This window comes from Seriola aureovittata, chromosome 3, assembly GCF_021018895.1.
Source record: "Seriola aureovittata isolate HTS-2021-v1 ecotype China chromosome 3, ASM2101889v1, whole genome shotgun sequence".
Lineage (NCBI taxonomy): Eukaryota > Metazoa > Chordata > Actinopteri > Carangiformes > Carangidae > Seriola > Seriola aureovittata.
The window spans coordinates 25,658,553-25,683,877 of record NC_079366.1 but is presented as its reverse complement, the minus strand read 5'-3'; the positions used below and the strand labels follow the sequence as shown (position 1 = coordinate 25,683,877).

Here is a 25,325-nt window from a genome sequence, read left to right as displayed (position 1 = left end):
GCACGAGAAGATGCTGCTGGACATTAGTTACCGATCGGGGAAATAAAATAAAGATCTACGCTGTCATCCGAGATCGGATACCTGTTGCCGGCTGATGAAGCCACCTTTGCACCCTTGGTAGGCGAAGAGAAGTGTGTTATTTGATGTTCATTTTGTATTGTGTGATTAATTATAGTTGAGCTTCGTATTGTTATAGTGTGTGGTTTTATGAAACGTGTAGGTTTATGTAAATGTGGAGTATTATTGTGGCCGGTGCGATGATGAATGTGTGTTTTTAAGATAGAGAAGTGTTTGCCGGTTGATGTTGTGTTTGGCGTGAATCTTAAATGCTTATGTGTATTTTGATATGCTAAGAAATGTAATCTTCTTCTTCTTGCTGCTGTTTTTTAGTTTCACGGTACCAAAGGATAATAAAATACGTGCCTGTCGAACTCAACGCTGCGATTATTGATGCCAAGGGCTGCTACAAACAAGTTGAAATAGTATGTAAATATGCAGATGCAGATTTCTTCTGGTGTTTTTTCAAAGATGTGGTCCAGCCCACTTTGACTGCCGTGCTGAGGGATGTTTCACAGCAGACATGTTTGCTTGTAATAGCAGGCAAAGCACAGAGTACTGATAACGTTATAAGTCTATTCCATGTAGGTGAGCTAACCTGGTGATGTGCATGTTGACTTACCGCAACACTTGATGGAACTGAGTCATTGTTAATAACATTTATTTCTCCTGTGCTTTTCCTGCTACAGCAAGTCAAAGGGTCTATTGTGTGAAGAGTTTAGAAAAGATGAATCCAGTGTGGAGAACCCTGCGTAACTAACTTTAAACATACGGCTGATGATACTGATGTTGGACTCAAAACAAGCATGAGACAAGTTTGCTTCCTTACTTAGGGCAAAATAGATAATAGTTTCCTTTAATCATGAAGTGATGATTACACTTAAACACTCACCCAACAGACTTGTGCAAACCTACTCCACATTTCCACACTCTACTTCAGAGTGGGAGATAATTCAGTGCTGGAAGCCTGCACGAGTACATCCACTCATTTCATACATTTTCAAATGAGAAAAAGCATTTCCAAACTCTTAATCCTCTTAAACGGAAAAATTGCTATATAATGGTTTTGGACAACAAAAGCATTGTAAATACAGAGACAGACACACACACACACACACAAAAATACTAAAAATAAACACTGAAACCACAGACGTTTAATGTCAATTATAAAAAAAACAAAGTTTGGCAACACTTCTTTTTCTTTAAATATAACAAATATAACAACATGTAGGCAATTACGCAAAGAACAGTCAAAACAGCAAAGGTAATAAAACACAAGGTTGGTTTTCAGGTTGGGGGTTACAGTGGTCTAAAAAGTGAAAATTCACCATCTAGTAGACATTGCCCCACAAAGAGGTTCAGTTAAGAGATATCCAGTGTGTGATACTGGTGTTCTAAAAACAACAAATCCAAAGGCTGGAGGGAATCTAGTATAATATAGCAGCACTCCAGCTTTAACGGTTCAGTCTTACTGAGGTTCTAAATAAAGCTTAGGTCAAGTGGGCCACTAACTTATGGGATATATTTAGTTTACAGTATATTAATCCCCATATTTTAGCAGTACTGTGGCCTGGAGACAATCCTGTTACTGAAAGTTATATTTTGTCAAACTGCAATGTCCGAGCCACAGAACCTCCTTGCGAAGCAAAACAAAACAGATGTTAAAATTTTTAACGCTGTCTCTGAACTGAAGCCTTGTTAAAATCTTGATATAAACATTCATACAGTGACAGAAAGGCTTGATTTTTTTTTTAAGTTTGATGAAAGTCATCTAAGAGTCTATATTTTAGAGGCAGAGTGAATTCAGACTGTAGCAGTGTAAAGTAACATCTCCGTTGTGATGGCCAGTAACCAGCATGTCTCGTCCCCCCCAGCGAGCCAGCTGCCAGCCTTCGCTCTCAGGAGCCCACACCATCCTCGAGGCCCCCCGACGCCCGAGCTCCCACACACACACACAGCCGCTCTGACTCAGACCGACCACGCCGAACCTATTGACATCGGCTTCACATAGTCTGCAGAACACACAGAGGCAAATGGGAGTGTTAGGTACATGAACGTATATGTACAGAAACACACACCTCCTTCATCAGTCCTCATCTCACCTGCCGGACCAGGCTTTGGGTGGATACAGTCGAGTAGCCAGCACAGATTTGCTACTCAGAGGGTTAACGGCGACCAAGGAGAACAAGGCGGTCTTCTTCTTCTCCTCTTCTTTCTCCTGCTCTGAAAATCTGGCCTCTTTTTCTTCTTCCTCCAGGGAGCTGAGCAACTGATGCTGCAGCAAGACAAATAACACTCCCTGTGCACCAACACAAAAACACACAGGGGTGAGACATTTACAGTGGCACAGGCAATAACACATGCAAAGCAAAGAGACTTACATGATAGGAGTATCCTCTGAGACAGGCCGTGTGTGTAAAACCGTCTCCCAGGACGATTCTACGCAGCAGCTGTCCACTCTTTAAATTCCTGTAACAAACAAACAAAAAATAAGCATACGAGCTCCATACTTGGATTTTAAAGACCTTTTACACAGCAGACCCTTCGGCATGTCACAGTGGGAAAAGCATGCGTGATTAATAACATTACAAACGACTGCATTCCATTTAGTTATGCCAGTTCCACTTCCAATTAAACTCTGAATCTGTATTCAAAGTCTTAAAAAATGCCTTAAATCACATGTTATTTCTCTCAAAGAGGAACCGAAGACTGCTTCTGTTGATATATTCAACATTAGAAGTCAAGGATATTATATAATGTTTGAGTCCTATGGGCAGTTGAAGTAGATATTCTGATCAGAGTAGGGCTAATAACATCAAATTTGTTAATTAACTGACTGATACAGGATCACAGAGCCCTGGACTGTATCCCAGCATGCACGGGCAAAAGACAAAGAGACATGTTAGAGAGAGGTGGATACACATATACAGACAAACACATTCATCACAATAAAGCTGTTGGCAAAATTAGACCCTAAATATGTGTCCAAAAGTCCCCAGTATTGTGTGAAGCTAGATAGATATCTATGTGATCATAGACTGCTATAGTTTATGGGACTATAAACATCACACACTGTCAGTATAAACCAATATTTAACTTTATGCCTTGTCTAAATTAAGTGGTAATCTTTTCTATAAAAGTTCTTCCTGGCTCGTGTCCTGGCGGCCTGGTGGTTTATTCTTCTCCCTCCCTCCTTTTCCTGCCTGTATCTTCACTCTGAACTGTCATCTGTTAACATGCCGGTTCACTGGCCACAAGGAAACACAAGTGTGTTGCTGAAATTAACTCTCCACCGGAATAAACTACTTCAATCCATCAATCTTGCTTACCAGACGAAGACACCTCCACCCTCATCTGTGCCAATCAGAGCATCAGAAAGTCCATCCACTGGCGCGAGGGCCCCGACACAAACACCAGGAGACACAAGAGGCTGACAGCTTGGCATGCTGAGGAAGAAATTAGACACTGAGATACAGTAGGTTCTGCAATGGGAAAATAACCGAGAAAGAATAAACACAACAACTTTGGTTTACCTGCTGTTGTCTGACATGTTAAACACCTGCAGGGTGGAACCTGTTGCTGAGTGGGAGGAGGTAACCACTCTGGACTTGGACACACCTACAACAGCCTGGACGACCCCCTCACATAGCAGCACTTGCATGAGGCTGGAGCACGACAGCAGCCTGTGCACATGGACAACACATATACACACAGTTAAGTTTCTGAAACCCTGATGCTCTGCAAACCACAACAGCTGGTTTTCCCAAGAACGATTAATCCCATGTCCACTGAAAAATATCCTTAATCCAGCACAAGACTTAATTCCTGCACAAATAACCCAGAATGTTAAAATACACATCAGAGAGTCATATTCACCTCACTTCTCTGATTTCCAGCTGACCCAGAGTCACAAACATCAGCCCAGCAGCATCCGGGACAGGAAACACATTGATCACTGGCTGTAAACAAACACAAAAATAAATCCCTTCATGAAACATACATTATAGCAGCTTTAAAGATACCCTTTGTGACCATTGAGCAAAAGTGATGCTTCCATTCACTGTTTCTCACCAAAAACATATTGTGTATCTTTGAGGCACCCATGTTTATTTGCTAGCTGTTTCCTTCACTACAATCATCGGTACATTGCTTCATTTCTTGGCACATTACTGCCACCAAATGGTGATCGGTGGAATAGCATGAAACCACTGGCAGGACTGTGTTACATCTACCACGTGCTTCCTTACAAGCATGAGATTCCTTGTGCATGAGATACAAACAAAAAGGCACAACTTGTAAAAGTAATGCTCCATAGCACAACTAGTCTACAGGGTACCTTTAAGACACACACAAAACACTCACGTCATTGAAGGTCCAGGTGTGTATTAAGCTCCAATCGGATGCTGAAGTCTGACTCCACAGACACACTGCCCATTTCCCTGCTGCTGCTACATACAAACCGCCTGAGGGTCCAGGCAGACAGCATGTGTCCACCAGACAGCCTCCTGCTGGGGCCTGAACACACACACACACACACACACACACACACACACACACACCACACACACACACACACACACACACACACACACACACACACACACACACGCACAATAATTACAATAAAGTGATTGTTTACTGTAATTCCAAATTGCAAACTCAAGCTAAGATTGAATTCTTAGTTGTAAGACAAGTAAAACTTTCTACCTTCAGTGTGTGTGCGCATATGATCACGTGTTGCTCTGCAGTCTCCTCTGTACTCGGGCACACCTGCCGATCCGTGCCCTGTGATTGGACGCTGGATGCAGTTGGACAGGTAGCCGGTTCAACCCTGTGACGCACACAATCAGCTGTATCTGACGGTTCTGATGGAGCCTGGTTCTGACTGGAGACCAAAGGCTGGCTGGGAGGGAGGGAGGGGATGGACGGACAGGGAGAGAGAGCCGGGGGAGATAGGGCCTGGGTTGACGGGCTGTGAGGAGGAGGCAGGGTGAGAGGTGGGGCAGAGGGAGAGGAGGTCAGGGGAAGGCCGGCAGCAACAGGGTGGGGGGTGAGTCCTAGGGAGGGTAGTGTGGGGCTGGCAAAGATAGCAGAGGAGGACAGATGTGGGGTTATGTGGCTGGAGCACGGTGCTGTGGCCAGAGGAGGGCTCAACAGGAGCTGAGAGTGGACTCTGTGGTGCGGTGAAGACTTATTCTGATTTTTATTTTCCACTGAACTGTCTCTGGGAGGACAAGTTGTGGGTTCAGAGGATTCGTTTGGATGTTTGGCAGGAGATTCCACATTCGGATGCTTCACAGGAGACTCTCCTGGAGCATCAATGACATTACACGTCCGTACAGCGGTGCAGCTGTTAGAAGGCTCCTCGGGTGTTTCCTGTAGATGGCAATCAAAGGAAAGATCCGTGATGACAGCTTTGTCTGTGTGGTCCTCCACAGGATGGACTACACCAGCACAGTCTGTGTGTTTTTCTGATGCAGGCTGTTTAAGTTCATTTGACTGACCAACAACATTATCACTCACTTTGCCTGCAGGTCTGTCTGCAAAGTTCATGTGAGGCTGAGGTTTGATACGGTGGTCTATGGACGTGTCTGTGTTGCAGGCTGAGACGCTACTCTCGCCATGACTATTCAAACTCACAGTATCTTGCTCTTCAGTTTGAGCTACACAGTCAGCAGCACGCTCTTGAACCACAGACACAGGTTCTGTTGAGCTGGTGTGAGTCTTTGCATGGAGGTTTTCAGTCTGCTGCTCTGCAGGGGTTTCTGTAATATCTCGGTTAGATTGCTCTTCAGCTAAGGACTGGCTTGCGAGCTTGTGGTTCATCATCAAGTTTTGGAAGTCTGCAGACTGTGTAGCAGCTTGTTTTCCTGCAGCTGGCTGCTCTGAATCTGTAATCGTGGGTGTGAGGCTGAGTGGGAGAGGAAGTGGCATCACTGGGTCACTGGTGCTGTAGCGAGGGTGAGAGTGGCGGTTGCTTCTACGAGTATTATAAGAGGGGGCTGTAAAATGTTCAACTCCTGATTCCAAAGCGACTTGGCGAAGCTTGTGTAACTTCAGGGAGGCAAACTGGTCATCAGGGAGATGAAAATCTTGGTGGATGTCAAAATTCATCAAGTTGCTGACCAGCAGGCCAGGGGACAGAGACGGCAGAGGAAGAAGAATTGTTTGTGCAGGTGGAGAGGAAGGCAAGAGGAGAGATCGCCAGCTCGATGAACCTGTAGGATACGAGGTGAAAAAAAAAAAGACAATGTGAGATGAAACAGATGGGTGACTGTGGCTTAAATCAGGGTCGACCCAACATAAACAAACTTTTTTGTAACTACTGTCAACTATTCCCCTTAAGGAACTAAAACCAACAATGAATTTTTCCACTGTTGTCTGTGCCACAGCCTGATATTATGCTTTTATTTACTCTTGTGTGCTGTAGAACTCCATTTTTAGTGAGTCCATAATTACACTGCCTCATTTTTAATTTAGGTGCCACAGCTGTCTGAGAGTCTGCAGATCAAGGCTCAGAAACAGCCTTCTTCACCAGGCTGTTGTTCGGTTACGTCTGCTAGCTACAAGACACATCTTTTGTAAAGTCCCTCTGCATCTGTGTCTCTAACATTGACACACACATACAAGACTCACTTCTGCTCGTCTGTGTGGATGTGTTTGTCCTGCCACTGCTCTTCAGAAAGATGGGATAGACCTTCTCCACATGTCCAGAGGCAGCACTGCACTCAGCTCCATTAACCCCAGAGGAAGGCTGGGTAGTTGTGCTGTGGGTGGACACAGGCTGGGGATCATCTGGCACAAGAACAGGTTCCCCGGGAGCGAGACAAGGCTTTGGTCCATCAGCTCCATGGAGAGACGGGGAGGAAGAGACCAGGATGCTGGTGGGCTGGTTATCATCTGAGGTTTGTTCAAAGACTGTTTGATGGGTGTCTAAACTAAGAGGGGACCGTGGGGTCTGGCTTCTTCCTCTGCCTCTGCCCCTGCCTCTTTTTCTCCTCCTTCCTCTCCCTGGACGAGTGGTGCTGACAGCAGGGGATGAAAAAACATCCACATTAGTCTGACTGGGAGAGTTTATATTTGAAATCTCGCTGGAGCTCTCACTGTTGCCAGTAAGGTCGGCAGATGCATCAACAGTCCGCATGTGTGATGATTTATAAGGATCTATAGATGCAGCTGTCAGGGAGGAGAAATCTGTCTCAGTGTGTTGATCTGAACATTCATTGGTGAGTGTGTGCCTGTTCAATCCTCTGCCACGGCCACGGCCACGGCCCCGGCTCCTGCGATGTCGTCCCATGCTCAGCTGGGACAATATGACGGCCTGCATATCAGGCTGACTCTGTGAGAATGTCATACGCCTTGTGGTTCGGACATAGTACTCCACTGGGAAAAGCAGTCCCTCCACTAAGGTACAGGAGTCCAAGAGACCCCCAGTCTTTTCTTCTTTTATTTCCGTGGTGTTATCATGCCCTTTTTCATTTTCAATTTTCTCTGCTGCATTTTGCTCGTCTTTATTACTGTTCTGTTCACAAAGCATTATTTCTCTCTGTCCTCTTCCTTTCTCACCATCGTCTCCTCCCTCTGTCTCACTTCCTATTTCACTCAGTGTACAATCTTGTCCCCTTTCTTCAGTCTGTATAGCAGAGTTTGTACAACTCAACAGCAAAGAGGTTGCATCTGATTCATTTTTCCCTTCAGCTCTCAACTCACTTTCTTTTCCCCTTTGTTCATGATCTCCTTGCATCTCCTTTCCCTCCATATCTCCTGTTTCAGTGTTTGCATGTGTGTTCCAGTGTGTAAGCAGCAGAGAGGGAGACTCAGACTCTGAGGCAGAAAATGGTTCTTCATTTTCATTCACAACCTCTGTTCCCTCAGACTTGGTTTTCTCCTCCTCTCCTTCTGTTGTAGCACCCTCCCCCCTTTCACTCTGCTCCTGTCCTTCTTGACTGCTGTCTGTGATCCTGCCAGTCTCAGCACTCCTCCTTTCCCACCGCAGGCGGCTGCGCCGAGACCTGAGGCGCAGGGCAGGACTGGGTCTGTGACCTCTACCTGAGTCATGGCTGGGATCTGGGGTTTGCGGGCAGGCAGCATCAGAGGGGAGCAGGAACCTGATCACCTGACTCCTCCTGAAGTTATCAGAATCTTCGAGACCTGGTAAAACATCAGTAAATCTGTGAATTTCAATATGCTCTTTTAATGCAGGCAAAACATTGTCTACTTCTCAGAGCAATGACTGTGTAACCTCAACCATATGAACAGATGTTTGCTGTTTTGGGATGGACAGGCAAGGAAGTAATGTATGTGTATAGGATAGAGGAAGAAAAACTGCCATAAACACATACAGGTCCATATATATCAATGCGTATGTGCACATTTAAATCCAGTTACAAATGTATTGTTTCTTTCCTGGTCCAATTAAAAAGATTAACTTCCATCTCTCACATCGAGGCAGTAACTACAGGCTTTGGATCAGCAACGGATGACTTTACAGTATAACTAAAATAGCCATATCCATATTGCACATAGGGTTATATGATTCTATATGTTTTAACATATGCAGATATTTACAAATGTGCTTTGGCAAAAACCCACTTCATGTAACACTTTTAGATATTTTACAGCATACATGCCTGTCTAACAGTAATTGTAGATATATACTGCGAATATATACCGTGGAAAATATTAACTACTGTATCCGTACTTTGCATCTGATTAGGATAGACTCACCCTCAGTCTGTCCCTGGCACTGGAGTACACCTTGGGCTGAGGCATTGGCGGTGTTCACTGTCAATGACGATGGGTTGTGACATGGGTTAGATGTCACCTCTGGGTCCCTCTGGTCCTGGTGGTTCTGCTGTGTGATCCTGCTCCTCACATGGCTACGCACTGCTTCCAAACGCTCAGCACGCTGTGAACCGATCAACATGTGAAGTAGACAAAGGATTTTCTAATTTTAACTTTTAAAAGAAAAAAGTAAATGAGAATATGTCTTACCTGTAGTTTCTGAGCTGTTCTGAGATATTCCCTTTGTAAAAGTACCAACTTCCTGCGTAGCTGAATGAGGAAAATATTAATATGTAAGAGGAGACAGAACTAGGTTCATGGTAGCACTTCATGTGGCTTAAGTATGTAGACAAATGTAAACAGTGGGGAAAAGTAACTAAGTACATTTATTCAAGTTCTGTACAATAAGTTTACTGTAGCTATTTTAAGCATAATTCAAAGCAAATATTTTTGTACTTTGAAGTTAAATTTTGAATGCAGTACATTTACTTCTCAGAGAGTGTTTCTACACTGTGGTAATGTTATCTTTACTTAAGTATATGATGTGAGTACTTCTTCCACCACTGAATGGATATTACCTTCTCCTTGTCATCATAGTGCAGTGTAGTCTTCAGCTCTTCCTCCACATTGCTCTCCATACTGTTCACTCGGCCCTGACACACGAATAAAAGTTACATGTAGCTATAGCACAGCTAACCTGGCATTAATTTAGGTATATTTAATCTTTATTATTGATGTAATATTTAAGTTATGATGTAATTCTTTAGTTTACCGGCCAGTTTACCTAAACCGCAGGGCTAACGGTAAAGTTCGACTGTAACGTAAGATTAGCTAAAATTAGTAACCGAATAATACATTAACGTTAAGGATCAACAGCGAATGTTCAGGCTGTCTACACACAAATTCTGCGACTTTGTTATAATGACATGATATAATGATATTAATGTTAATGTTAATGTTTAAGGCACACTTACACTGACTCCACTGGCTGGTCCATGGAGTTTATTTTGATGTTCGATCACACGGGTATCGATTTAGTTCTAATTTCCCGCGACTCCTTCAGCAGACGTGAGCAGTGGAGTTCCGACGACTCGATCAGCCGGAGGAAGGAGGTAAATTAGTTTGCTTTTACTTACTGAAATGCATTTAAGTTTAGTTTCGTATTTACTACAAAAAGTCTACAAAAGTCACTCCTACATTACTTTCACGCATAAAACGTACTGGAAATTGCAAGTTATAATGGGTGACATTTGACTATTTTATCGTTTCAAACTGATATTAACCGTTAAACCTGTCGCATAAATTCAAACAAGCTAACGTTAGCTTAATATTTTTTTTTTACCAAGGTAACTTCTAAGAAAAACCCAGGCCGCCTTGAAGGTATCATAATTATAATTAAAAGGAAACTGGAAACCATATCTGGATATCTGGAAACCACATATAGATACTTTAGTATATACTGTTTGTTTGTTACTTTTGGGAATGAGAAACCCAAGAAATGTCCCTATAATCAATCATTTTAACAATTGTTTGACAGCGTACACTCACTGAGCACTTATTTAAGAACACCTGTACACCTGCCAGCAGATGAAACTGCAGATAACGGTGGGGAGCTTTAGTTAGTTCATGTCATTACAGTTTGTTCACCAGATAGCACTAATTCACATATAGTCAAAATTCTTTAAACGTTAAAGAAATTTATGGGATCCTTATTTAAATGTTTGTTTATATGCTTGTGTAAAAAAATTTCAAAATCTGAATTTTTAAACTCTGGGTGAAGGAGTTTTCAGGACAAATTGATTTCTTAAACAGAAGTATTTAATACAGCTTCATGTGAATCAAGGAGATAGGCAATGGACAATTACAAACATTAACAGGTTAAGTAGTGTAGTGCTATCCCAAACCTGAAGCTGTCCCATGCAACAGGTATATATAAACCCACACAAGCACATACATCAGTCCTAAACAATGAACTACATTCACCTAAGTCACATTGTACAAGGAATCTCAAGGAAGACAGTTTGTCTCTTAGCTGAAGGGCTCTTGTATGACTAGACCCCCCCAGACCCCCGTCTCAGTCCATGATATCATTACGACCTTGATTACTACGGCAACAGCTACCATTGGTGACTGCGAGAGTTCGACGTTATCCATGTGTTTTCGCATCCATCCTAGATACAGAAAGTGAACTATTACTAATTAAAGACCTTAAAGGTTAGAAACAAAAGATTCCTTTACAGGTACGGTCCTCAGAAATTGAGAATTAGTCATGCTATAATGTTAACCTGAGAGAAATGACAGAGACACTGTCAAGTAAGAGTCTTCTACAGGAAAGGAAAATTAGGACACTTGTGTGTGCAGCTAATGAAACAGTTATCATAATCATGAGTAATGACTATGCAACCACAAATTTGTGAAAACCATCAGAAGCACCAACACAGCTCCTGAAAGGTATAAATTACAATTTTAATGCCAAAACAGTTGTACCAATACATTAACAGTATTTGAAAAATGTGTAAATAGATGCAAATACATAGGCTACAAATTGAACAAGTTGTATACCTATCACTCTGAACCAAAACAGCCTGATTTGGATAAAATAATGAAATCAGGCTGCAGAATGTTGTCTCATTGGTGCAAACCTTATTTGGCACTCTGGGTTGGCTACAATAGATTGGAAAACTCTTATTATATTTCAACTCATCTGGACATAAGTGTTGTATTTTATACATTCATAAGCTACAGTTTTATACAGAAATAAGAATATAGAGAAGACTGCTCAGTACAATACAGACTGCATATATAAAGCACGAAATATGGCAGGTCACAAAACTCTTTGAAATTGTAGGATGGATTTGTTAATGGATTTTTTTCTTTATTTGTAACAAAGTGACTTTTGCTACTTGACCTTGGGCAGGTACTGTATGTTAGTAGTTAGTAGACAGCCTAAGCAGAGGTGTTTATTCTGGTCTATAAACTCAGAGTGTTTGTGTTATTCTCACTGGTGTACAGAGTTTTTAATTTGGTGAAATTGTCCTGCTCCTCAGACATCCACAGGTGAGGTACTTCATAGCGGTCATGCTGATGTGCATGAGAGAGCCGAGGTTGAAGAGCATGTGGTAGAAGGCATGGACAGACAGGCCTCCAGTTTCATCAGCGTATTTCAATGCTACAATAGGTGTGTACATAGGGTTGGTCAGGTTACGGAAACGTGGTCTGCTTGCTTCAATCACTTTCTTGGTGCACTGCAGAAAGTGGGAGGATGGACAGGAAAGACACAAGATTTGCAGTCAGACTTACAGGATTAATCACTGGTGCAGACAAACAGATGAGGCACAGTGAGGCTGAGTCACAGGCTGCTGGAGAACTTACTCTGGCGATGTCATCAGGTGTTTGTCCCAGTACCTCAAAGATGTCAAGAGAAGAAGGAAGGTACACGTTCTTGAAGTAATGCACTGTGTCAGGATCAGCCCCAGGACACTCCCTCTGTTTCACTTCCTGAATCATCTTTGCCTCAAATTCTGTATGCACTGGACCCGGCTCAATCAACGACAATCTGAGGAAAGAGACACTGGAGCTCAACAACACAGCATGGACAGATGGAGGAATAGTTCTGTGGGCGAATGGGTAATACTAGTGCTGACATCATTAATTGATTGATCATGTGAGAACATATCAATCAGCTAAAATTTAAATGATTAATTAATCTATTAACAGCAGTCCATGAAATTTTCCACCCAAGGCTACAAGAGTCGGTGGTAATACGTTACTAGTTTTTTAAAATAATTTAACTAATAAAAATGCTAAGCGTTTTATAGGTTACAGATAGAGAAAAGCAATGACCATCAAAATTTAAATTTGTCCAATGCTCTGTTTTATGAACAAATACCTGAAAAACTATGACCCATGAGCCTCACACCTGCTCTTTGTTGATAACGATGGGAATAGCATTAGTGAAACTCACGTGACGTTAAATTTTAAGAGTTGCACAGCCAAACTCTCACAGAAGCCCTCCATGGCAAACTTGGATGCTGCATACACGTCATTAAACACCACACCTGCAGAGACAAAATTAAAAAAAATTAATTCTACTTCCAGACAACATGAATAAAGACATACAGTTGTTCTCCATTAGACTTCCTTCAGATCAACCCACTCTACCATCTGTCTATCATCCACCTATCAATCCATCAAACTGAAGCTGAGAGGCCTGTTATTTCTCCCTGTACCATTTAACGCCCCATCCCGCCTCCTCCCCATTTACTCATCCCATCACACCTGTGTCTCTGTTTACCTTGCAATCCCATCACGCTGCTGACCACAATGATGTGTCCTCCTTTTCTTTTCTTCATGTCAGGCATCACCTCCTTTATCATACGGATCACTCCAAACACATTGGTCTCAAACACTTTCTTCATCTCTTCCATGGGGATGCTCTCCACAGGACCCACCAGGCCAATACCTGCATTATTGACTGGTCAGGAGAAGAAGAAGGAAAAGAAGAAGACAAGGAAGGCAGGGTGCAGTCCGTATGAATTTTAGTGATTGTAACAATCCAAGATACAGGGTGTTGAGGGTGCATTCACTTTTACTTACTAAGGACATCCACGTGTCGATCTTTGATGCCATTGATACACTGTTTGACGGACTCATCGCTACAGACGTCGAGTACAGCCAGAGAAAGAGTTTTCCCATACGCATCCCCGGCAGCTTCTACCAGCTTATCTTTACGTTTCAGATCACGCATCGTGGCAATGACTGTGGACAGTTGGTAGACAAGGGAAAGAATCACAGGGGGGAATCACAGAGCTGAGAAGTTTGATATTGTAGATATAGATCATTTAATATTTATGCATTATACTGTATTTCCTTGACTTATGCTGGGATTTGCTTTGGCAACACTTTCTGTCTGGCCTGTAAAAACATGCTGATGTGAGTTGAAAAATCATTATATTAATCAGACATGTAAGTGGAGTAGAATAAAGCTTTAATGGAAGCTGAAGGGGGGGCTCAATACTAGTCAGCTAGTCTCCATTCAGACCAAATTCCTGTTCCAACAGGAGACGTTCACTGTATGGGGGCAGTGATTAAATAATCACACTTGCTCAGCAACTACTGTCAAACAAAATCCCCTTGAGCAAGGCACCAATCCAAAAACTTCACTATTTGTGGTTTCGCATAGACACCTTCAGTGAAAAGAGCGGCACCTCCACAATGGCTTGAAACCACAAATTTGTTTAAATGTTTTAATCCCACATGTATTTTCTTCAAGTCATCTTGACCTGCACTCCTCTTTTTACCAGTGCTGTTTGCCAAGAGCCATGTGTGTAATTGTGCTCCCTCTGTTTCTATGGGCAGCTTCCAAGTGTAAGTTTAAATGGATGTAACACTCCTTCTCTACTTAAATTTGAGCACTATGCCTCCAGGCTGCTGTTGTAAATGATTATGTGATTAGGCATCCTGCCCAGGTAAACGCAGTTACATAAAGACTATCTGTGGTATCATACTTGGAGCCTCACACAAGATACACACATATATAATGATATGTTGAATAGACTCTTGTGTCATGATACGTGTGTATTACTTGTTTTAAGAAGTTAAGGCAGGTGCAAAATGCTCTTTTGAATCCTGCTGCAGCATCAATACATGTTCTGTCTGTGTACACATTTGTATGTTTTCCATCCTAAGTGATCCTGTCTTTGTGTTCAATTATTGTTGTAGGAATGAAGGAAAAGAAAGGAGTAACGGTCATGGACAGCTGGGAAGGAGGTGTGACAAAAAATTTGACAACAAAGCAAAGACTAGTAGGTGAAAACAGAGAGTGAAGTACTGTAAGGAAACTATTCACAAACATCCCTTTCAAACTGTTGAACACATTGAGTAAATTTCTGAAAGAACACAACAGTGGAAAAAGCAGCACTAAAGATAGTCAATTGAGTAAAGACAACCTTAAGCAGCCTCAATATAGAATCTGTGGTCATTACTAGTCCTGTTACAGAAACCAGTTTACATATCAGCATTAACGTCTTGCCATGGTGCTCATGTCACCTGCCTGCTCCAGGAATAGCCCTTGCCAGCCTGTCATCCACAACAAAGCTCTACAAGCCAGGCCATAATAAGCCTAACTGAGGCTGTGCCGTGGCTTTAGCCATTGTCTGGTGTGTTAAGAGTGACCTAAGGTTAAGTTGGGATCAGAGACATAACTATGTGTTGGGAGGTATAGTGAGGTCAGAGCTTTATCTTATGCTAGAAAAGTGCAGTTCAGACCTCAATGATTCCAAAACGCTCAGTATTTTGAGCATAATCAACATCTCCTCCACCGATGGCTGCACATCCATGGTATATTTTACATAATCGCTGACCATTTTCAAATACATGCTATAGAGTTTGAAATTTTTTATGTATTTTTCTGACTGATAGAGGAAACCATTGTTTGAAGTTATCGTTTCCCATTAGTTTCCATATGGCATGAAAGTCAGTCAGTAGACCAGTGAAAGTTGCTTGAGTTTGCAAGTCTGCTCTAATTTTTATCAACGTTAGATCATTCATTCTGCATTGTCATTTTACGATAACGCAGTAGTGTAGATTGAATTTGAAAAATCTGCACTGCTTTACCTCATAATACAATACAACAGGAAAACAAATGGAAACTAATGGATATGTGGGACAGTAGAACAAATACATTCAAATTTCCAAAAAATGGTTAGCTGTGATGTAAAGTTTATAAGTGATTTGAGTGGACCACAAGCAGTTGGAAAAACTGGGTAAAGAATGTGAGAGGATTGGTGTTAGGCTTAGCTCTCAGTATGAAAGTAAATAAGCCCATATGTCACTTGATGGGGTCCTTCCTTTTGTCACCATCATTATAGTTTACTTTATGTTGGGAAATATAAAACACATACGTAAAGGTTGTAATATAAGGAATACAAATGATATGATATGGTGTTTTTTAATATTAAAGAGAGACTGTGCGTACCTTAAATCTGTTTGGAGGAGGATTTAAATTTGGGTGTGACAGACAGGTTGCGGGAGCAGGCCTCTGGAGGAGTACACACAGCCTAATTTTGAATTAGTCATTGTCTGATACTGCATTGACTTAATTTCTGTTTGGTTAAACTTGGCAAACTGTTTTAAATATTGACTCTATTTGTGACTGGTGTAAGCTGCTTCTCGCCTTCCTAACACATGTCTTTCATAAAGTGTTTAGTATTAGAGATCTGTTTTCCAGACGTGAGATATTTTTGTGTAAATGACACAACCTGATTAATTGATTGCATTAGTCTTCAACTTTTGTAATTCTATTAGTGTCTTGGCCAATGTATGCAGTCTCATTTTATGGCTGAGAGAAGTGATGCTGCAGTTACAGAATCTAAAGAATGTTCTTAGTTATATGGCTTTCCTTGATTATAATACTTTCCTATGAAAATCTGTTGAAAGTCCCTGATTGCATGTCGATCAGATGTCCAGGTTCTATATTTGTCGTGAAAGTATTTGAAGCTAAACAACAATAAAGCAGAAAAAACAAAGCTTTGAGTTTGTTCCCGTCTCCATTAATCAATTTATTCTAGTTTATTTTCTAGGATCTCAAAGTTTTATTATTGATTCTAGATTATGTCTAAATGTATTCCTCATTTACTGTAATGTGGTTCATATTTGAAATATCTAAGCCACTGTCATTTCACTCATCCTTTGATGGAAACGGTTGATTAAACAACCATGTGGACTATATAATACTGTTATGTCACCTACTCTCCAGTCTTGATGTAAGCATCTTATGTGTAAACAGTATGGCTGAAGTACAAGTGATGTGAGACTTTAACAAATTATGTGGAATTCCATTCAAGTAAAGCTGTTATTATTAGTAGAAGTTGCATTATTTTATTTAGCAATTTATTGACTTATTGAACAATTTTCCTTCTCTGTATGCTTTAATAATACCAATGTAACCTATTTACATGCTATGCTAATTGAAATTGCAATTAAATATCGATTCACTCACTCTCTCTCTCTCTCTCTCTCTCACACACACACACACACACACACAGAGTGCACCTACCGTGATAACGCTTCTGTTCATCCTTCGCCAGCATCACAGCCATCCTCAGGCCGATACCGGAGGAGCAGCCAGTGATCAGCACCACTTTCTGTCCGGGACTCGCCATGGCTCCACTGCCTCTCCGCTCTGTTATCAGACTGAAGCACCAGCAGACGACCAGCTCTGCGGGATGAGTGGAGATCTGAGGTGAGAGCCACTATAAGAGGATAAGGGAGACAGAGAAAGAGAGTGTCACATGGACAGAGTGCACAGCCGCAGCGCAGATCAGATTATCTAAGGGGTCAGTCAGTATTAGTATTCAACTCATTTTATTCCATAACTGAAAAATACCCATCATGCATCACTGCAAAAGTCGATAAACCTTCTATCTCTCAGTAAAGTTTGTTTTCTGTGAAACATTGAACTTTATTTTTTTTAAAACAAATAAATAAGAAACCATTTGAAGTTGCATATCAGTATGTTGAAATCAGCGCCCGTAAGCCAAACCTGTAAAGAGGTTTGGCGCCACCCAGTGGTCAATATGATTATTTCTTCAAATGAGTGAATGAGTCGCCTTGGCCTGGTGTTCCAAGCCTGGCTTCATCATACACAAAGATGCTTGGGAATGTTTTTTGTCAGTGTCAGAAAAGTTCTGGTTTTGACTGATAGAATTAATGAAACAAACACTACACACAACAGACACACACAACAAGCACATGCACACACACTTGAAAGCAAAAGTAAAGCTGTTAAAAAAAGCCTACCTGAAGCGTGAGGTAGGGCTATTTCGAAATATGCCTGGAATCTATTTTCTACTTGTTCTTAAAAATATGAGTATGTATGAGTGCCAGGATGCAATTTACTTCAGTTAATACCAAAATATAAACTTCTTAAAATTATTGCACACTACATTTACATGTATTTTAAACATACGACATATTTACATTTAACCACCTGAGGAATTTAGCAAGTGTTCTCTCCAGTATATTCACAAAAACACAGAGTATTTTTTATATCTGTTCGTTAGTAACAGGCTGGAAAACACTTACGCTTTTGCTCTCATCCTGACATAAAGACAATGCAGGGCGATGGTAATCTTTACAAAATGCTGCAGCAAGACAGCAGCAAATTACACTAAGAACAGTTATACCTTCCTAATACTGAAATAACACTGTTAAATCACACCTACACTTTTAATCTAGCCCTCTCCTTAATGTGCACATTTCAGAGTTTGTCATTTATTAATACACAGTAAAATGTGCCAAAATTGTTTTTACGAATACATACATGGTTACATGGCACATTTTGTTTTATCTTGAATTATTTGTGTCATTTTAAATCCATTTTCTATAATTTACTTGGATTAAACATCCTAATTTGCTCTAAGATTTTACAGTTTCATTTGGTCCTGATACAGTCCTTTTATTTTAGGCTACAAGTGATCTAACTGTAGATAATACAGTCAAATGTAGATGGACGCTGGAGCAGGACAGAGGAGACCTTAGGCTCATATAGGTATTCATGTACATGTATGCATGTGTGTGCATGTACTGAGCTCAGATTCATCCCTTTTCAGCCATAAACTTCTCCTAACAACTCCTTAAAGCTTTCTGATACCTCCCAGTGAGCTGCTGGCTTCTTTTGACTTTTCCACATTAGAGATAAAGAACGATGAAGCCTTGAAATAGAGGGCAAGGAGTACATTTTGGTTTTTATTGTGCCTATAGGACGAATATGGTGTGTGTGTTTGAAGAGACTGGAGTGGGCAAAGACAGACAGGCATTGGAATTTGGAATCTGCAGCAGCATATTTTTATTAGTTGGGCAGCACCGTTGTCCTGTCCTAGCATGCTTTGTGTGTGTGCGCGTGTTTGTGCCTGAGAGAGAGGGAGAGCAGAAAATGAAATGCGGCACAAGCCTTCATTGTTCATGTTGGATGTTTTTTATTAGGTCCTACAGAGAGAAACTTTGCTTTATATTGAAGTCATTGAAACTTATTGAAAATGTGCGCGGGCGCACATGTGCACATATGTGTGTGACAGCTGTATAATTTGTATGAACCAGGACGTGCGTGCAAATAAGTGCCCGTGCGCGCATCAAAGAGAGACAGAGACAGAGACACCACATAGTTCCTTAAATCATTCAGATAATAATGATGCAAATAACGACACGCGCAGTAATTATGTTTCTGCACAGCTCCACGAGCCTCAGGAGTCTCCGGGGAGGGAGGGGTCACCCCGGGGAGGAGTAGAGGGGAGGCAGGGAGGGAGGAGGGGAGAGAAAGTGAGGAAAGTTCTTTGTGGGTGAAGGAAGAAAGACCATCCGAGATTAAGGGATTTTTTCCGCTAGTCTCAGTTCTTCATCCGTCCATCCAGAAGAAAAACACACAGACAGAAGTACATGTGCTGCTGAAGATCACCTATCATCAATTAAATCAGCGTATGCGCGCTCTTAATTGGCAGCTGGCGGAGTGCGCAGCAACACGCACGGGCACGAGACAGTTCCTAGACGTTCTCGCGTGCTGAGCCGAAGTTCCTCTGACTACAGGTGTCCCGCGGAGCGCACAGGAGCCACGAGGGAGTTATTGGCCGCTGCATCGATAACCTCAAATGCCATATGATGGATCGATGGAGCCCAGTGCGCGACACATGGCTGCTGTTGATGCTTATCACAGTGTGTCACACCTCAAGAGCAGGTAAGCTGACATATACACGGTTGTTTACTTGTTTATCTTTGTGCAAGTAATTGGCTTACCCTCTATTAAGATAGTCTGCCTACAGAGAGTTTACAGAGTATTTGTGACATTTCACTAATCTTTGTTGAACATTTTAATGTTCAATTGTTGTTCAACAATAAAATATTCAACCACCAATCAGTAAACCATTTAATGGTTAAGCTGACGGTTAGGGTTAGCAATATCCTTTTAGAAATTTTACAAATACTCTGAAAACTCTCTGCAGGCTGACTATGTAAATAAAGTGTTACCAGTAATTGACTTTCTAAATTCAATTAACATATTTTTTTTTAGTGGCTGTAAAAAGCTGAAGTTTGATTAGTCCATGGTTCCTGCCCCTGTTTTTCTCTCCTCCTCTACCTGTGTCACATCAGTTATCACCACCTGCCCTCCAGGCCTTCATGAGCTGATGAAAGCCAAGTTTAAATGTCACCCATAACCGATCCTGAACATCATTTTAATCCCTTCCTGCAAACTGTCGGTCAATTGTGCATCTACCCATCTTTAGTTTGTTGATATGAACTTCATTATTCAGGCATGGGTCAATTCCTGAAGACCCCCCCACCCCCACCCCCAAACTTGTCTCCAAGTTATTTTCCACTTAACTTCCAGAAAAATAGGCTTTGGTCTCCATTTTGACAGATGATTTTGTCGTGCCAGGTCATGCAGGCCTAAAGCTTACTGAACTGAACTGCTTCGTTCTGGGCTCCTTGAGCCCACTGCACATTTGCTAGACAGTGGAAAGGCATAGGCCTATATGTCTAGACTTGTTCTGCCATACCTGCTGCATCAGTCTGTGCTCTCATACAGCAACATACAGGATATTTAACAGCTGGGTAATGGAGAACAGACTGAGGCAAATTAAAGTGAGCTGTGCTGAACTGTACTGGGGATGCTTGGTTACGTACAGCAGCCCCTGAAGCTGCTCTGGAACCATATGAGAAGACTTCATTCTTCTGGGGCTTTTAGAGCTTGGTGTCATTGATGTTTATCAAGATAAGAGCATGTGCATCACTGTGTTTCAGTAGGCAAGTTGCCTTGTTTTATCATTGTAGACAATGATAAAACTATAAAAAAAAATCTCACAGTAGTTCATTGTAGGGTCACTGACTTAAATCAGCTTCACTGAGTAATCCTGGTGAAATGCTATGAACCTCCTTGCATCAGATGGGCCAGAACTTAAGACAGAAAGGTTGTCTCAGGTCATTCTTTTTCTTTCAAATACTTCTTCTTTTTCTAGATGAGTTTTTAAAACATGTTTAATTTTTTTTCTTTGATCTTCAAAGATCATTATTGACCTAGGAAACAACACTTAAACACTTAAAACAATCTTACCTCAGGGACCATTTAGTGGCAGCTCCTGAACTTTCAATCATATTACAAGAACCTTATTAGCAGATGGAGTTTGCCAGCTGTCCTGGAATTGTAGACATTTAGATTTTCATTTTCTCTGGGCACTTGAAGGACTCCTGGTCCATGTTAGCTTAAAGGAATAGTTAAACATTCCTGGAATTATGCACCGTTGTTTTCTTATTGAGAATTGGAAGAGAAGATCAATACCACTGAAAACAGAGATAAAGGTAACAAAATCCATCTACCAGTACCTCTGAAGCTATCTGTTAACATGTCATATCTTGTTTGTTTAAGCTGTTCAGAGACGGGTAAAAACGACACTTTGCAGTGACTCAGGGGTTTATGTACCAGACTGTTTCTTTGCCAGGAACAGTAAATTCCTGCAGTCATGCCAACGTGAGGTTGTTAGAAAATTACCTCTAGACTAACTAACAAATAAGTGTATTTCCCAAAATGTTGAACTGTTGCTTAAAAACTTGAACTTCAAAGATGAAACAGCAGCAAAACATTGTCATGTCAATGTCAGATCTGCTGAAGATCATGCGATATGATTTGAAAGTCCAGAACAACTACTAAAATAACCTTGAGCTGATGTTATTTTGTCAGCCACATATTAGCAATCATAAACATCCAAACAAACACACAAAGGCGAGAAAAAAATCCTGCAACTAATTGCTTAAACACACACCATCTGTTGTTTTCCTCATTTAATGGCTGTTTTATTTGCAAGTCAGCATCCATCGGCTTTGGGCAGGGCTACATCAACGATTCACTGTAAAAGAGTCAGAAGGCAGGTGACTTGGCAGCGACTCCACCATGTTGCCTCCACCTGCTCTGTCTGAGAAGATGCTGAGAAAGCTGAAAAGTATTAATGTTATGTCCCAATAACCATTATGAATTATTTGTTTTGTAATTTGGATTAAGAAAAAATTTGCCTGCCAGCTATCAATTATAGTTCATGTTATTAGGCGTCAATGATGCATTGAAAATGTTGATTTAAAAAGCCTTTCAAAGGTTGTTAGCATCTTTCTCAGTATTATTATTCCAACGTATAAAAAATAGTAACGCACACATTCTGGGTCAAACCTCACTGTCTGTGAAGGTCATTACTGAAGTGACTAATGTGACCTCTGGACTTTTGAGGTCATCTGGGGTCAACCTAGGTCAGGATGTGAACCCTGTAGCATCTCACACCTGGTGGGTAGTGAACACATTCCTGAAAATAAGAATTTATTTGTGAATAACTCCACTGGTAACGAGAAACACAGATTCACAAAGAGTGAAACAACACACATGTACACATAAACCCTGATGCATCATGTTCCTCTTCAGCTCTCGGACAAACTCTTTCATAACACCTGTCATTAAACTGTCTTCAGGTACATGTCTCTTTTTTTACTTACTGTCAAATGCAGTAACACACCTGGCTGTCAGCAAGTTGTCAGGAGTTGGGTGTGAATTATGATCATAGACATCTGAGCAATGTGGTCAAGTTACGGTCAAGCCTGTTATAGTCTGGCCTTAGGTATTTCCGTCACTTACCTTGCTCACTGTCTGTATGAAACTTGTGTGTTCAGGTAGCTAAAAACTGAACTGAGCTATTTATTGCTTTTGAAGAATTCAGAGTATTCAGTGCTTTAAACTGATTCTAAAATCACCCGATTGCTGTAAAATAGCTAAACCCAAATTTAAAGCCTTCCTGCTTCATGTTGCTTCCAGATCTACAATCATCAAGATGAAATCAAAACTCCTCCCCCCAATGTAAATAAACAATTTATGTCTTGTGCAATATGTTAATGCAGGATGTGGTGTGATGTTAGGGTCAGCAGAATAAAAACATAATATCAGTGTTCTGTGAGAAAATCAGTCAGGTAGGCACATGCCAGTGAGTATAAGGTACTTGCTTCACCTTCCCAGTGTGTGTTGCTTATATTTCATTGTCTGGCTTCAACAGGAACAACTAAGCTTTCCATTTTAACCTTAGCACAACATAAAAAAAATTACGTAAAAAAAAACGGTTGCTGCATTGGTCTGCATACGTTGAAAATTCTAAAAATGCTCCTCTGGTCACACCTCAATCAGTGAGGTAACAGCGGGTGTTTTTCATCTGACAGATGATGGGAAACACCTGCTCTGACATCATGGATTGGGAAATGGCCAGAGGTGCAACACGGTTGAAATTTTCAACAGAGTAGTAGCTTTCGAGCACGTGTGATTCAATGTGGAAATCATCTTTATTTTAGATATTTTTAGCCATGCTAGCAGCGCCTCTAGGGATGGCAATGTCGGTGTATCGGTCGGTCCACCACTTTGGTTAACATCTGAAATTTGCAGACATTCATGTTTCCCTCAAGTTGAATAATTGTATTAACTTAATGTGATCCAGTGCTGTCATCAGTGCTTAAGTTGTTTTGTGTTTAGTGCTAATTAGCAGATGTTAGCATGCTAACAGCCTAAACTAAGATGCTGAACTCTTGTTTCAACATTTGTAGCCTTTTCCTCCCCACTTTGGCCATTTCCCCCTCGTGGCTCCCTTCGTCACTAATAAATCCACTGTCAACTTGGGGAGGGTGCAGAAAGTCATGCGTCTTAATTTTTTTCACAAGAGCTTCACCAAAAGGCCATAATGTGTGCAGAGGTTCATGAGTTTCAAAACACCGACCCCGACCGACCAGTATGTACATGATCCCTCAATGACTTCCCACCCACAAAAATAGTGCTGTCTAACTCATTTTCTATTTTATGCTGAAGGAGACAGTGAAAAAGTTATGAAAATGTTAAGAAGTGAACCTTGAATTGAGACACAATCACAGTTCTTTTTGTTGAATTGTATAACCAAGATGGAGGTACCACTACCAGTAATATAACCCCGGTCCTTATGTTGGTGGTGATGGCTAAGTACTTAGCATATGATAAATGTTAGTGAAATGCCTGTTTATGAGTGAAATGCAGTGTTTATGGTGCATATGCTTTGGAGTAGTTGTTCCTTTTTAGCCAGAATTACTAGAGTTGAACCAAAGCCATGTCAAGTTCCTGTTAAACCCCCCCCCCCCCCAAGATATGTTGAACTCTTTAAACAGCTACAAGGACACAATGAGGGAAGAATTTAAATTGCAGATTCTGTTGAGAGAGATTAAAACAAGACATGAAAACTTCAACAGTAAGCCCAGAGTTGCAAATGACTCATAACTGAATGAATCATTTTTCTTGCAGTTAATAATTCATGTATCAGTGTGTTAATGCATGCATTCAGGTCAGTCTAGAAGCATTGTGATTGACAAAGAAATAGTTTCTGTTTTCGTCTGTGTGTTTAGGAAAGAGCACATGTGTTTGATTTCTTGTTTGGCTGAAGCTAGCAGGGGAGATAATGCTTCCCTCATCTTAGCTAAACAACATGTGTGGAGTTGCCTGCTCCAATGATAGATCTGGAAACGGTTTTTGTGCAGTGATTGATGAAAGGTGCCCTTGTAATTGACCGGCTGAGCAGAATTGTTTAAATGAGTTTTTAGGTCAGTTACAGCAGTGTGGAATGTCTGAAGGCGTTCTTCACAACAGACATTTACAACAGAGGTGACAAACTGATAATGACATGAAGACATTTGAGCTCCAATAGTATGTTCGCATTGGTGCAGTTGGATGCTCTCATAATTGTACTGTCAAAATTGAGTGGCAACCATGTTTTCGTCCAGAGTGTGTTTAATTTTAGGGTGGTAAAAGCATTTCGACGGAGAAGAACTGTGTGTCTGTTCCGCTGCGTAAGTTTGTAACCTATGAGCCCAAACAGCATCCTAATGGTTCTTATCTTAACTATGATGAGATTAGAGCTGCAACTAAATTATTTTCTTTATCTATTAATGTGAAGATTTTCTTGATTAAACAATTTATCACATGGGCTATAAAATGTCACAAAATAGGGAAAATTTTCCTTCACAATTTCCCACAGTTGTTTTTCGGGTGTCTTGTTTTGTCCAACAACAGCCTTGTCCGAAGGCGTTATGTTTTCAGGTTATCTGTCCGTCCCATTCTCGTGAACACGTTATTTCAGTAATGCCTTGAGGGAATTCCTTCAAATTTCATACAAACATTCACTTGGACTCAAGTATGAACTGATCAAAATTTGGTAGTTCAAGGTCAAAGTTCAAGGTCACTGTGACCTCATAAAACAAACACGGAGCTGCTAGCATGGAACTTAGACTTGTTTTGACACATTAGCAACTACAGAGTTGGTGCCATTTATTATTATCTGTATTGTGTCCTGCTGGAATTGAAGTCAGATTTGTCCTAGTTTACAGCAAATACAGTTGACTCTGGTCTCGCAGTCCCAGTCAGAAAGCCGTCTCGATTTGTTTACAACAAAAACAAG

General features: G+C 41.2%; 3 protein-coding genes and 1 long non-coding RNA gene across 4 annotated transcripts in view; 2 read left to right on the top strand and 2 right to left on the bottom strand.

Annotated features, from left to right (window-relative positions):
• Positions 1-890: 890 nt before the first annotated feature.
• On the bottom strand, positions 891-9,892 carry palb2 (partner and localizer of BRCA2). Its single transcript, XM_056367739.1, has 13 exons — positions 9,816-9,892; positions 9,420-9,494; positions 9,052-9,111; positions 8,785-8,965; positions 6,694-8,208; positions 4,765-6,275; positions 4,420-4,572; positions 3,934-4,016; positions 3,591-3,740; positions 3,387-3,503; positions 2,439-2,526; positions 2,160-2,356; positions 891-2,069 (listed from the first exon to the last, which is right to left on the bottom strand). The coding sequence occupies exons 2-13, from the start codon at positions 9,477-9,479 to the stop codon at positions 1,844-1,846; spliced, it is 4,341 nt and encodes a 1,446-aa protein (XP_056223714.1). The 5' UTR covers positions 9,480-9,494; positions 9,816-9,892; the 3' UTR covers positions 891-1,843.
• A 29-nt stretch (positions 9,893-9,921) lies between these two features.
• LOC130164902 (uncharacterized) lies at positions 9,922-17,017 on the top strand. The gene is made up of 3 exons (XR_008826670.1): positions 9,922-9,953; positions 14,563-14,645; positions 16,929-17,017. It is a non-coding gene; the product is annotated as an uncharacterized LOC130164902 (long non-coding RNA).
• Positions 10,647-17,221, bottom strand: LOC130164894 (retinol dehydrogenase 8-like). The gene is made up of 6 exons (XM_056369890.1): positions 16,898-17,221; positions 13,438-13,599; positions 13,136-13,315; positions 12,806-12,899; positions 12,214-12,397; positions 10,647-12,086 (listed from the first exon to the last, which is right to left on the bottom strand). The coding sequence occupies exons 1-6, from the start codon at positions 17,001-17,003 to the stop codon at positions 11,859-11,861; spliced, it is 954 nt and encodes a 317-aa protein (XP_056225865.1). The 5' UTR covers positions 17,004-17,221; the 3' UTR covers positions 10,647-11,858.
• Positions 17,222-19,191: 1,970 nt separating this feature from the next.
• Positions 19,192-25,325, top strand: part of LOC130167097 (collagen alpha-1(XI) chain-like) — a 37,856-nt gene continuing 31,722 nt past the window's right edge. Inside the window, exon 1 of the mRNA XM_056373079.1 lies at positions 19,192-19,570. Coding sequence (XP_056229054.1) covers positions 19,492-19,570 — 79 coding nt within the window. The 5' untranslated portion in view covers positions 19,192-19,491. The remainder of the gene's footprint in view (positions 19,571-25,325) is intronic.